Consider the following 14,599-nt stretch of genomic DNA (forward strand, 5'->3'; position numbering starts at 1 on the left):
CAAATGTCTCAATCCTGGCTGTCTAAAGCCCCATATATTTATTTATTTATTTATTTATTTATTTATTTATAAAATACAATAACTAATTTAGAACAATCATTTAGTTTAATGTTTTAAAAACAAACATAAACATGAATGTAGTTTACTAGCTATTTAAAAAAAAAAGTTAAACCAATGTATATAAGGAATACAATTCTCACTTAGGTGTTAGTATATGTAATCATATTTTTTATGTCTCTTGAGTTCTTCTGGACTAAAAACAATGACATGATATGCCAGCAACAAGTCAACGTGTGGCTGTTTGACTCAAAGGAAATTATTCTGCAGTTGCATTGACTGACCACTAAAAAGAGTTAAATTGAATTATGCAGCAGAGGCCATTCAACAGTCTGATATTCAAATTCACTAAAGAAACCATTGCATTTAAGGCAAAATTACTGTACTTGTAATTAGCTGTCCACTGCAGTGACCACTGTTCATAAGAAGGTTAATTTCTGTTCCAAAGATAACCTCAGAATGACAATTTATTTATTTATTTATTTTTTGGGGGTGATACTTCAAACACATTTTAAAATGTTTGCCTGAATGCTGCCATTGTATCATATAAAATGTAACACTTACAGTTTTTCTCTCAACTAATAAACTCATTTGTTTACATTGTGGACGGCATATTTAATGATACAAACCACTTTGAAAGGTGCTATGTTGCTATTTAAAATGTAGTCTTTATTCATTTGTTAGGTACTTTATAGTATTTGCTTCCATGATAAGGCACCATTTAAAGTATGGAGTTGGTGAGATTATAAAACAATAATACTTGAAAGTTCTTGAGCAGCGAATTTGCATATTAATATGTTTTTTAAAGTTTGTGTGACCCTGAAGAGTAATAGCTGATGAAAATTCAGCTTTTCATAACAGAAATTACCTTTTAAAAGGTAGTCAAATAAGAAAAGAGTGCATAAAAAATGTAGTAAAGTTTGGCAGTATAACTTAAATATTCATTTCTGTTTGATTGAATTAATGCAATCTCAGTAAGCAAAAGAAAACCTTCAAAAACATTTTAAAAATATTTCAGACGTGTTTCAGATGTTTGAGTGACAGTGTACAGTATCTTCTTGAATGCTCAATAGGAAGCTCATGTCTTGATAGTAAGAAGTTTTAGTATCATGGATTGTTCTAGAACGTGACTTGCCCCATGTGAACAAAGAGCTGCCAAACCTTTCAAAGTTCTTTCATATCTGCCCTTCATAAAAAGACATTTCTTATTCAAAATTATTCTGCTTATGTATTAATAATACCTTCAGTTCTTCTCTGCGCTCACCACACTTTCTCAATAGAATACAGATATTCTTTCAAAGTCATTAATCTGAGCCCAAGGCAAATGAATTCCTACTCTTAAATCCATGCTCGGAAAAAAAGGTGGTGGCAATGTAACTCTAGGACCGCAATTTCTTAGAAGGCAATTGCTTAGTTGCTGGTCTGACAGTTACATTCAAACCACAGCTAAAGCTGAACAGACATTACAAATTTTCAGTAACTTTTTAAATATAATTTATGGTAACTTTTTTGATATTTTAAGTCTGTGAAGAGTTGTCAACAAAATATGCTGCATCCGTAGCCAACTCACAGCTCATGCTGTCGCCCACACTTCTCTAGTATGTGCACCTGTGAGCCACATCTCACAATAGTTTGCACAAATATATTTTCAACACGGACATCTATCTCAGCTTTTTTTTTTTCATCATCAGCCACAAGAATTCAGAGAGTTACCAAGGTCTGCACTATGTCAGCGATCGTGAATTTACGTGTAACTGCTGTATCCCAAAATATGAAGTAATGCATTCAATCTATTTATGATCAATTTATGATTGCATTTCGTCACCTTAGAATTTTAAGGTTATATCTGACACTTTTGTCAAAATTGAGTTATTGATATATTCTTATTAAATGACAACTTATTTACATTATGGGATGGTTTTTTTTAAGACTTTTTATTTAAAAAACAAATTTACTGTTTCCTATATGGAATGCAAAAACTTTGAAGCTCAATATCTCAAAATCATTTATAACAAGGAAATAAAGTTATAATTCCAAGGTGACAATTTGTAGTGTATACAGTTGAAGTCAGAATTATTAGCCCCCCTGTTTATTTTTTTTCTCCAATTTCTGTTTAACGGAGAGAAGATTTTTTTTCAACACATTTCTAAACATAATAGTTTTAATAACTCATTTCTAAAAACTGATTCATTTTATCTTTGCCGTGATGACAGTAAATAATATTAGACTAGCTATTTTTCAAGACTCTTTTATGCAGCTTAAATTAATAACGATAAATAGGTTATTTAAGTTAACTAGTAATTAGGCAAGTTATTGTATAACGATGGTTTGTTCTATAGACTATTGAACAAAAAAATAGCTTAAAGGGGCTAATCATTTCGACATTAAAATGTTTTTAAAAAAACAAGACCGAAACAAAACAAATCAGACTTTCTCCAAAAAAATATTATCAGACATACTGTGAAAATTCCCTTGCTCTGTTAAACATCATTTGGGAAATATTTAAAAAAGAAAAAAAATCAAAAAGGGGCTTGTAATTCTGACTTCAACTGCTTTGTCTGCTTTCATTAATATCATTAACTTAATGTCAAACACGTTCATTTCTTAAAACTCTTTTAAAGCATTTTTAATTTGTAGAAACTACATTAAAATTTGATTTTATGTGTAGTTTTAGCAATATTTTGACATGCTTAAACAAGTACTTATTCACATAGTTTGAACATACTAAAGCACACAGCTAAATTGACTTAACTGCAATGCTATTTTTAGAAATATGTAATTAGAAACTCAATTAAACACTATCAAAAGAAATGTCATAATGGTATGTGATTATGACTTATTGTATTTAATGATAAATGTTTGTCAGTACATTTTGCCAGCAAAATCTTTTTTTTTTCAAAAGGAAATATGATAGGAATTATCAATTTACATAATGTACAGAATTGTATAAATTAATTGACTAAAAAGAAGTCAAAAAGTTCAATTAATTGCTTTTAATATAAACTGAAACCAAGCTGTTAATAAGATTTTTATTTTTATTTTAGACAGTGGGCTGCTATGCGTTTAAAGATTACAGATTTATAGTTTATGCTTAAAGAGTTCAGATACAAAAGATACTATATGCCATCTGATTTTTTTATCTTATTTGATTTTTTTATTCTTTTTTCACAGGTTCCTCTGTATGGATGTTCAGTAATTTCTCTTTTGTGGTGATAAATAGGTTCTTTTCATGGCCTTTGAAGTAAAATTACTGAACCTACAGAAAGGAGCCTTAGAAAAGTACAAATATTAAAAGAAAATTCCAGATGGCACCTAGTGGCTTTTATATCTGAACTTTGATTTTAATTTTTTTATTTATTTTTTATATTTTTTTATCTGTCCCTGCCTCACAGTGGAATTTAAACCATTATCTTCTATTCATTGTTTGTTTCTGATGGCTCCTGATGTTTATTAAATGTGAGTTTATCATTCTTCTGAATCAGCATGTGACAGTATCAACATCAAATTATATTTTTGAATTAAACCACATATGGTTCGAAGGTTCACATGCTAGTTCAGGAAGCAATGAAAGTATCATAGTAACAAAATCAAACAGTGATGTCAAATGCGTAAATGCTCCTATTGTGAGTTTATAAAGTTAAATATTATAAATGTATGAATCAATTCAAAACCTGTTTTGGTTGTAGAACTGCATGAGGGATATTTTGTTTATTCTGCTACCCCAAAATTATAATAATCTTGGGAATTCAGTCCTCCACACTCCCCTTAATGCTGTGGAGTTAAAGAGACAAGAGGGAGCAAGAGAAATGTTTTGAGGTGAAGACAGAAATATTGATTATGTAATTTGGTTCAGGAAGAATGAAAGAATGGCAGACTTTGATGAGAATGCTACGCTGTGCAGCAGCTGAGCCTGGGGTGATCTTCAATGACAACAGGACAGATAAATTGAGAGAAAGAGAGAGATGTTATTTGAAAGCAAGGTTGAACTACATGAACCTGGGGAGAGAAAAAAGAAAAAAAAAGTGACAGCCACAGAATGTTTAATAGTGTGTATATCTGTGGCTATGCTGCTCATCCAGATTCTGAAAAAAGGATGCAACACGGCTCTTTTCAATTGAGACACCCTACAAGCTTCACGGACTATATGCACTGTGTCATTCTAGTTTGGGTTTTTGGATTAACGAGTTACGAGATCTGGAAATCATTAAACATTAAACAGGTTTGAAAATGGCTTAGATTTTGATTACTTGACAATGAAATGCAATTGTGTTGCTTTCAAATCAATTTGTTACTAAATAGGTAATAATTGAGAGTAAATGACAGTAATTCAATGTTGTGCTTTGGGCAAGCATGCTATCAAATATTTCTTCAGGTTACTATACTATACTACAGAATACTCTGACAAATAGCATATGGTATAATGTAGTATGAAGTTTATGTGTATACTTATGTCATTTGCATTATTTAAGCCAGGGGTCACCAATCTCGGTCCTGCAGGGCCGGAGTCCCTCCAGGGTTTAGCTCCAACTTGCCTCAAAACACCTGCCTGGGTGTTACAAATATACCTAGTAAGACCTTGATTAGCTTGTTCAGGTGTGTTTGATTAGAGTTGGAGCTAAAATCTGCAGGACATCGGCCCTCCAGGAACAAGTTTGGTGACCCTTGATTTAAACAGTTTGGAAATGCATCTGGAAAATGTTCGAAAAGTGCTTAAATTTGACTAAATAAATTTGAATAAAATTGTAAGAACCCTGTAACTAGAAAAGCTAAGAGCTCACAACCTTCAAAATGGCACCTGACAGTTGAAAAATATATTGCTCCCATGCAGAGATAACTTTCTGACCCCTTCTATAAGTCATTTTAGTATCAATACCTATATTTTACTTCAAAGAGTAAATAAAAAAAAGCCAATTAGATTTATGTGCGAAATAATTGCAGCAAACTATTCATTTATAGCAAAAGCAAAATGTCCATCTGAAGAGTTAAAGAAATTAAAAGTGCCCCTTCCTGATAAACTGGCACCAAATATCAAACTGATGAAGCCACTGTGGGATTTTGTTCTTATATCATAAATTAATTGCACTTTAGGTGATAAAAAAAGTGAGATGCAATGAATGTGTGGTGGCTTTTGGTGGTGTGAGACCGCTCTTTGGGAGCACAGCCCCTCATCACACTTCCCGCAGGTTAAAATGAGCAAAACAACATTTCAGATGTTTTCCAATGTGGTCGGTCCCACTGGCATGTCATCTCATTGTGCCCATTTTGTTTTCGATCTGTTAAAACAAAATCACATCACAGTTTTGATGCACATGCAGGTAGTGATTTGGTAAATGTGTGTCCATCATAGTAAAAAAAATGTTTATTGTTGATACAATAAATATACAATAAATAAGTTTAGCCCAGCCCATATCATTGCTTCTCTTGATAGAACATGTCACATGTCACTGCACAAATTATTATTTAAAAGCCATTAAAGACACAGTATGTCATTTACACCACTAGAGGGTGCATATTCACTACAAGAAAGGTATTGATGATAACGTGAAATCATGTTCATGGAAGAGCTAAAGTATTCAAAATGTATTATAAAGTAGCACTAAGCAGAGTAAGGCTCAAAGCTGTCAAAACGAAATGAAACTGTTGAAGTACATGCTGATTGAAAACGAGGATGGCGTGGTACAAAATAAGCAGAGATTTTATTATGCCAAAGTCCATTGCTTATAATCCTTTGGGTTGTAATCACATGGGGTAGAAAATTTTGTGCTATTTTCATTTTAAATGTATTTTAAGTATATTTTATAATGATGTCATTAATGGCAACACAGGGCATGGTCCATGTCACTACTTAAAATGTATTTTATACTTTTAAACATTTGGGATAATATAAGTACATATGTACTTATGTAAATTTGTACATACGTCAACAACACATTTAAAACTGTTTTAGTGTTATATTAATAAAAAAAATTGAACACATTGTACATTTATTCATTCATTTATTCATTTTCCGGCTTAGTCCCTTTATTAATCTGGGGTCGCCACAGCGGAATGAACCACCATCTTATCCATCAAATGTTTTACGCAGTGGAAAAAAGACCAAAGTCCAAAGACATGTGATACAGGTGAATTGGGTAAGCTAAGTTGTCCGTAGTGTATGAGTGTGAATGAGTGTGTATGGATGTTTCCCAGTGATGGGTTGTGCCTGGAAGGGCATCTGCTGCGTAAAACATGTGCTGGATAAGCTGGTGGTTCATTCCGCTGTGGCGACCCCGGATTAATGAAGGGACTAAGCCGAAAAGAAAATGAATGATGATAATAATAATAATAATAATAATAATAATAATAATAATAATAATAATAATAATAATAATAATAATAATAATAATCATTATTATTATTATTATTATTATTATTATTATTATTATTATTATTATTATTATTATTATTATGAAAACATGTTATTGTGCTGACACAGCTAACATCTAGCAGGATGGGACAAAGCTTCTAATTTGTTGACTGCAGGTGGTCACAGTGTAAGTGACTATCATTTAAATTAGCTTTTGAAATGTTGCCTAGTAAAAGTAAACTGAACCAAAAATTAACCAAAATCTGCTGGACTAAGAATGTCCTTTTAAAGTGATCATTGATATCAGAAAACATGCCCTGTGATGTGTTTAGAAATTTTGCAGTCAATGTGGTCTATTTCATTAAATTCTTGTTCCCATGTCAAACACTTTCATATGTGATCAAACATCTGTCAGAAAACATATCATTATGTGTACTTTTTCAAATATTCCACAAACCAGTCTCATGCAGTTCTACAGATGCACAAGTGAAAGTGCAATCACATCAGTCATACTCTGGCTGTGGTAATTATTGCTCAAATAAACAGCTTTATCTGCTGTTATGATGCACCACCCACTGCACTGGCTGAGCTCTGAGAACAGTGTCCAGAACAGTGACACAGACTATTTAGATTACTGAACATTCTTTTCACTGGTTCTTCTGTCTGGCAAGCAAACCAATACGAGACCAACAGACACAACAGTTTGTAATGTAAAGTTCACAACAGGGATGGATGGATGGATGGAAGTTTTTTTTTTAACAATTAAAGTGTTGGATCAAATTACGTTTATCTTGTTGTTGTTATATGGCTACTTACAACCAATCTTTGGATAATATTTAGATTTACATCACATTTAATATTTTATAATGTATATAAAAACAAGTGTATTAGTAACATTTCTTTCATATAGTAATTGCAAAGTAAATAAGAGGTGCTTTTTGGTCTTTCTATTTTCTATTATTATTATTATTATTATTATTATTATTGTTGTTGTTGTTGTTGTTGTTGTTGTTGTTGTAAATTCAAATTTGGAAGTGTTTGTCACTGTGTCCTTTAGCAAACTGCAGACATTTATGTTTGTTTTAAGCATGTCAGCAAACATGAAAAAAAAGCCTTAAAAGAATAAATCTGTGCATAAATTATTCTAATCCAACTGAAGTGAGGTGCGATGTTTTTCCTATAATTTCCACAAGTATCGAAATATAATTGTCCATATACCTCCATACAATGGAATAAATGCAAGATATCAGTGTAATTAAAAATGAAATAAAATTGAAATCATATCAAATAATGAAGTGATAATTTTACTGTAAATGTTTTCTGTCTGTGTCTCAGCGCCAAAATATTCACTTGTTGTTTTTGTTCTAAATCCTCTTTTTGAAAGTGTTTAACTCAGAGCTTGTGTGTTCTAGCATGCTGCAGGCAGAATAGTTTAAATGAATGGTAAATGCATTTCTTACTGAGCTTTCAAACTGTACCATACATTATATACACTCTCAGAAAAAAATGGTACAATGTTGTACCAAAGAAGGTACAGTACAAACCCTTGCCACTGGTGCAGTACCTTTTTATAGAACAAATTTGTACCATTGTAGTTTGTACCTCTAAGGACATGATTTGTACCATGAGAAACCAAAATGTACCTTTTGGTTTTTAAAACCTGCAGATACAATATTGTATCTTCATCAAAGGTAAAAATCTGATCATGAAGGAACCGATACAATGACAAGACACTTTGTCACTTAACAGTGTCAAATGTGTTCCTTTAAGAACTATTTAAAGACATTTTGCTTTATCCAAAATGCATCAATTTATTTTCAGTAAATATAAAACATCAAATACATTTTTAAACAATGTTTTTAAAAAAAGTTTATTTTTTGTGTAAATGCACCTTTTCCATTTACAACAAAGAATAAAAATTAATATAAATCAAAAGATCTATTTTGCTTACCAAATGTTATTTAAGATTGCCTATGTTATTAAGATACCTATAGTTTTGTTTTACCAGTAGTTTTGTATTATAGAACTTAATAATTAATGTTTATGAGTTTTTTTAAACCTATACTTTTATTTGATGATTCATGTTTTAATATGGAAATTATTCATAAAATCACTTTGTCTTTGCAGTAATATTTATTTTCATAGATATTGTAATAAAGAAGGAATTCTCCAATGCTTATGTACCTTTTTTATGTGAAAAATTGTGTACCTTCATTTCAATTGTACCATAAAATGTACAGAACAGTATCATAAGAGGTCTTTTCTATACCATATAAGGTACAACTTTTACAAAGGTACAAAACTGTTCCTAACGGTGCATTATTTGTACCACCATGTACCTTTTTTTTCTGAGAATGCATAGGTATTGCCCCGCTACAGACCTTTACTATTTAAAGGAAACATTGTTGAATGAGTGTTGGACCACTTAAAGGTCCACCAAGTTTATGAGGGCTTTTTACGGTATAGTTCTTACAACCGTAGCCTTAAAAAAAAAAAAAAAAAAAAACTGATACCATTTATTTATTTCTGAAATGAATTACACAACATTAATAATTGCATTTGCTGTTTCTTTGGCATCCGTTTTAAATTAATTTTGTTATTACAACAAAACAAAACTTCCACACACTCCCAGAGCAAAATACAGAGAACTGTAAACAACAAGAAACAAAATTCCAATAATGCATCTGCTCAATAAACTTTATCTGACTTGATAAAAAATGCGAGAGCAAAGGGGACTTAATGGACGAGTGGGAAAACGTGACTTGCACTTATTTTGGGGGGTCTTTTTTAAATTACAGTCATTTAGATGTAATTGCCAGGTGCTACGCTTCACCTGCTTTCGGGGGGGATGTGTGTTAAACAGCTGTCACACATTAGCTCAAAAACTATGCGGCATTAGAAAGCACTTAGACAGCTGGAGGACGTTGGCAGAGCTCAAAGCTTTCTGCGTTCATGCACACAGACTGTACTGAAAACTATCAGCCACACACTTTTCTTGAGTTCGACAGTGAGCAATTACAATGCTTTCAGTACACAAAAACAACAATAAATGTGTTACCATCAAATGCTAAACAAATAACTTAGCAGTTTCTGCGAAAATGACAAAGATGCGAAGATGCATCTGCTCATGTCATGATGTGTACTGCATGACATCAATGATATTGAATCAGAATGATTTGCACACTGATGGCTTTATTTATTAACATGTGTCGTCTATGTTGTTCACTTCACTAAAGGAATTATGCAAATGGGGCAATGCCACAAACATGGACATGTACAGTATTTCAAGAGTTCACACTTAGATAATGCTCAACTATAATAGCAGGTTTGGCATGCTGTCCCGGGAGAGAACCCTGAGCTCGGAGATAGATGAGCCCAAGGCTCCCGCCTGGTTAATGAGCATTAGGAGGGACACGAGATCAGGTATTTCTCGAATGTCCCCCCCGCTTCTGGCTGGTTGGTTAGGCATGTATACGCTGGGTGCTTGTGACTGTATTCTGATTCACTTATATACATGTTTTTGAACTGTGGGAGGAAACCGGAGGACCCACGCAAACACAGGGAGAACATGTAAACTCCGCGCAGGGAGTGCCAGCTGGTTCAAATGGGCCTTGAACCTGTGGCCCTCTTGCTGCGAGGCAACAGTGCTAATCACTGAGCCACCGTGTTGCCCGATCAAAGAGGAGAAGGGATAATGTAAGGATAGGGGGGGGGGGGGGGTTCCGAAAACAGAGATAGGGAATGAAGTTTTAGCTAGAATATATAAAGTAGTTTTGGAGTGCTCCGATAGGCTAGCTAATGATTAGTGATGAGGATCAGCTGAAAGTTGATCATATCACGTGTTCCTCTCGAAACTCGTTTATGAAACCTTTTTTCCCTCGGATATTGGATGCTAGTATAGGATGCACTTTATTATTTGATTATAATAGCATAAAGGAATTAATAGTTAAATAGTTAATAAATAGTTAATAGTGCTGACAATGTCCAAAAACACTGAATTTTGCATATTATAATGACTCATTTGACCAAAAATATTGTTTTGGTGAGAATTTGAGGCAGTACTTACTTACTTAGTGAGTGAATCAGTTAGTCAGTTAGTCAGTTAGTTAGTTAGTTAGTTAGTTAGTTAGTTAGTTAGTTAGTGCTCACTAAATATGAATTTGTTTGGTCAAATATAAAATCTGTAATTTTCTCAAATAATATTTTACTTTGTAAAATTAAGTCATTATTATTCTAATTCTAATCTATTAAGACTAAGGGGCGATGAAAAGACGACGGATGTTTACTGTATGATGATCGAAATGGCCTTAAACACCTAGTAGGCACAAGAAGTCAACATGACATTAGATTGACGTACCCTAACATTGTGGGGACGTTGCATATTGTTTGGAAATGAAAATCGGGCTGACGTCAGAACTAATTGTCAGGCCAACATCAATGTCCAACATCCAACCTAAAACCAATCAAATATCAACGTCTAATGATATTACAGCTTGACCTTGTGTTGATGTTACCACCATGACATCTATCAGATGTTGGATTTTGGTCGCTTTCCAACACAACCTAAAAATCAACCAAATATCAACGTCATTTGACCTCGTTATTGGACATCAAAATAACATTGTCCTTAGACGTTGGCTAGACCTTAAATTTTGGTCAACTGAAATCACAACCTAAATCTAACCTTTTAACATCTTTTGACGTTGTATGCCTGCAGGGCAATAACTAAATGCACTACAGAATGTTACGTTTACACGCATCCACAAATTACATGTAAATGCATCAGCTTTTTACAGCGTAATACTCACTCTTGAGTACTTTCGAAAGGGCTACTTTTTACTCCAACTTTGAGTAATATTTACAAAAGATACTTTTACTCTACTTGCACTACATTTTTAGGCAAGCAGTGGTACTTTTACTTGACACCATACTTTACACCATAATAATTTGCATATCTGTTTGTGTGTCTGCAGAGTTTTTTTGATGGTTGGGACATCAATGACAAGAAGGACAAGACTAAGGGGCGAAATGACACCATTTTAGGACGTAAGTATTAATCACAGTTTATGCTCTGGGGAAATTTTACATTATTGACATAGCATATAAAATTTGCTATTGGTACATTATGAAAATAATAGATGTATACTGTAATATAAAAAATGCATTTGCAAATATTGGGTACATCTACCAATTTTAGTTTTAAATTTAGTTCAAAAATACAGCATATTTTAGATGTCATAATGTATAGTGTACAGATAAGTGGATCAAATGTTTCTTTTCTTTCAACACAGGTTCATTAGAAACACATGCTTCAGCCTATGTTTTTTGTGAAACAGCACTAACTCACCTAAACCTTAATTTGACTACAATTTCTAGGTCAAAAACATTTCCAACAAATTTTGGTCCTTTTCACACTAATCATATTTACAGAAACATATTATTGATTAAGAAAGCATTGTTTTGTGCAAGTACTTTGCACAGCACCAAACAAAATACCACAAAACAACTTGATGTTTATTAATTGTAATTGAATATGTTCGCCTCACCTACTGTATCTGTTCTTACTGACAAGTTTCTGCCGTGGTCAAGTTGCTCAGTAGCTCACTCGATACGGTATTGTTCTTTTTTTGCAGTTTGCTCAGGTTTGAGTGCAGTAAAGCACAATTCCACAATATAGTAAAAAACTATGTGGTCGCAATGTTCTCTTACATTTGCCCATGAAATCATTGTTGGTTGGGTTTAGAGAACGGTTTAGCCTGTGGTTCACTGGTGTAAGTGTTCTGGGACATGCATCTAAAACATTTAACGAAAAGTATTTCACTCACATGTCTCAGATTTCAAAAGTCTGATTTATACTTCAGTTTGTGGAGGTTTGCTTTGGGTGCGCGCGCCATGATTTCGGCTGACTGAGTGCATGAAATTTTTTGAGACTTGAGCGAACGACGCCACGTTTCGTTCAAATTGAATATGAATCACTTTGAAGAGATTTTGTCTGAAACAGGTAGGACTGTACAGACATCTTCATGATCCGTCCATGCGTTGTCATAGGGATAACCAAATGACCAATAATTCTTGGCTAGAAATTGCAACAGCAGTGGGAAAGGAGGAAAGTTTTTGTTAAAAAAGTTTAGAAAAACTAGATGGACAAGTATGTTAAAACCAAAAAGAGAGGCCATGGAAAATTGGAGGCCCAAGTGGTTTTAATACACAGTTAAAGAAGATTTTTCCACCATTGATAGGTTTTAAAGTGTTGTATATACTACAAATATGAATTTGAAACAATTTAATTGTTACAAAACTAAAATTAAGTAACAAATTTTTTTTTGATAACTGAAAAAGAATATTTGAATCAGTTTACAATATACTGATGCCCTATTTTTCTAAGCTTTATTTGTGATAATGGTCAGGAATGTTGGCAATTTTTGCCTTGGCTTATAAGCAAAGGACACAATCTAGCCAGACAGTAATGTGTAAACTGTGGAGTGGGCTAAATCTATTAAAAAAAAGTCAGTATTTTTTAGTAAGTTTCATTTTTTGGGCTTTTATTCTTGCCATAATAAAAATATATATTTGTAAAACAACCTATGTTCTGTTGTCATTGATATTTAATAAGTAAAACTGTCCGAGATATGAAAAAAAGCAAGCGTGCATCAAAGTTTGATTTAAAAAATCTTGAATGGTTATAAAAGTCTTTATAATCATTAAAATAAACTATAAAAAAATTAAAAGTAATTTGTTAAAAAATTTTGAACTATAGTAATGAAATAACGTAGTTCCATAAATGTCCTACTTCTCTGTTAATCTGTTTGACTTTATGGTGAGTTTCTTTTGACCACCCCCTATCTTTTTAAAGAATATCACTACGGTGAATGCATCAAGTATAAAAGCCTTGTTCTTTTCATGAGGTGCACACGCAGTCAGCGGAGGTTTGTGATGCGGCGCCAAGCAAAGGTATAAATCAGCATTAATGCAAGGGTCCTCAACCCTGTTCCTGGCAATCTACTTTCCTGCAGTCCTTAGCTCCAACCCTAATCAAACACAACTAAACCAACTAAGCAGGATTTGAAAGAGCACTTAATTAAAAACAGGTGTGTTTGATCAATGTTGCAGCTGAACTCTGCAAAAAGGTAGATCTCAGGAACAGGGTTGAATACATCTTCTCCAGTGAATTTGTCATCTAAAACATGCAACAAAATGTACCCAAGGACAGTTTTGCAAACAAATGAGACAAGGTTGCTTTATTTATGTAGTTAGTTAGATATTTACCTACCTACCTGTACCTCATTGCTGACTATGTATGTGTTTAATTATTTAACCACAACAGAAGACCGCCACCGTGTCAAAATGCATTCCCTTTTGGCCGATCCTAACTCGGACTATGTCAATGCAAACTACATTGATGTAAGTTTTCTGATTCCTTTGTTTACACGTCTGTCTCTGTACATCTTTTCTTCAAATAGGAGGTTTTATTCTCACTTCTGCTTTCAGTGAATAAAGATGAACATTTATATGGTTCACATAGACATTCCATTTCTCACTGAGCACATTGTCCATTGACGAATTTGCTGTCTAGTTTGACACTTCCTTCTTGAACTTTTTTTTTTCTTCAGATTTTTGTTCTTCATTACAATCCCATATGCCTGCATTGTTCTGCCTTGCTAACAACCTGTCAAACAACTGACTTTAGTGCTGACACGTCTTGTCTTTTCCCATAAAGATTTGATAGTACTAATCTTAGAAATAAGACACTTTGTCAGTCAGATTCAGAACACATTGCTTTTAATCCTAACCATTTGATGGATAAAGGCTTTTACACATACGTTCCTGTACCTGAAGCATACATTTTATAATAACATCGCTGTTGGAATCTTAGTAACTTCTCTTTTTGTGTGTCATCCTTGGGTGGAAAAGTTATTAAGCGGATTTGAGCAGTCAAAATTATGTAGTTTGAAGGAGCCTACACATCTCAGGACTAGAATTTAGGTGGTTGCCTTGGTTCTGAACAGCATTTATTTCTATTCAAGGCTGAAGCTATTTAGGAGCCGTTGTTATGATCCACGCTTGCAAAGTGAACAGATGTGAATTACTCTTTCTGTATTTGTATTTGAGTCACAGGTTTTGGATGATGAAAAAGTGCCTTTGATTATAGTGATTTGTTTACAATTATAAGCCTTTTCACTCCACCTTTCTGAGAAC

General features: G+C 33.2%; 1 protein-coding gene across 1 annotated transcript in view; it reads left to right on the forward strand.

Annotated features, from left to right (window-relative positions):
* Positions 1–14,599, forward strand: part of ptprua (protein tyrosine phosphatase receptor type Ua) — a 448,322-nt gene that overhangs the window by 379,748 nt on the left and 53,975 nt on the right. The window contains 2 exon segments of the mRNA XM_056479406.1: positions 11,377–11,449; positions 13,728–13,804. Of these exon segments, the coding sequence (XP_056335381.1) occupies positions 11,377–11,449; positions 13,728–13,804 (150 nt within the window).

Source organism: Danio aesculapii, chromosome 19 (genome assembly GCF_903798145.1).
Source record: "Danio aesculapii chromosome 19, fDanAes4.1, whole genome shotgun sequence".
Taxonomy (NCBI): Eukaryota; Metazoa; Chordata; class Actinopteri; order Cypriniformes; family Danionidae; genus Danio; species Danio aesculapii.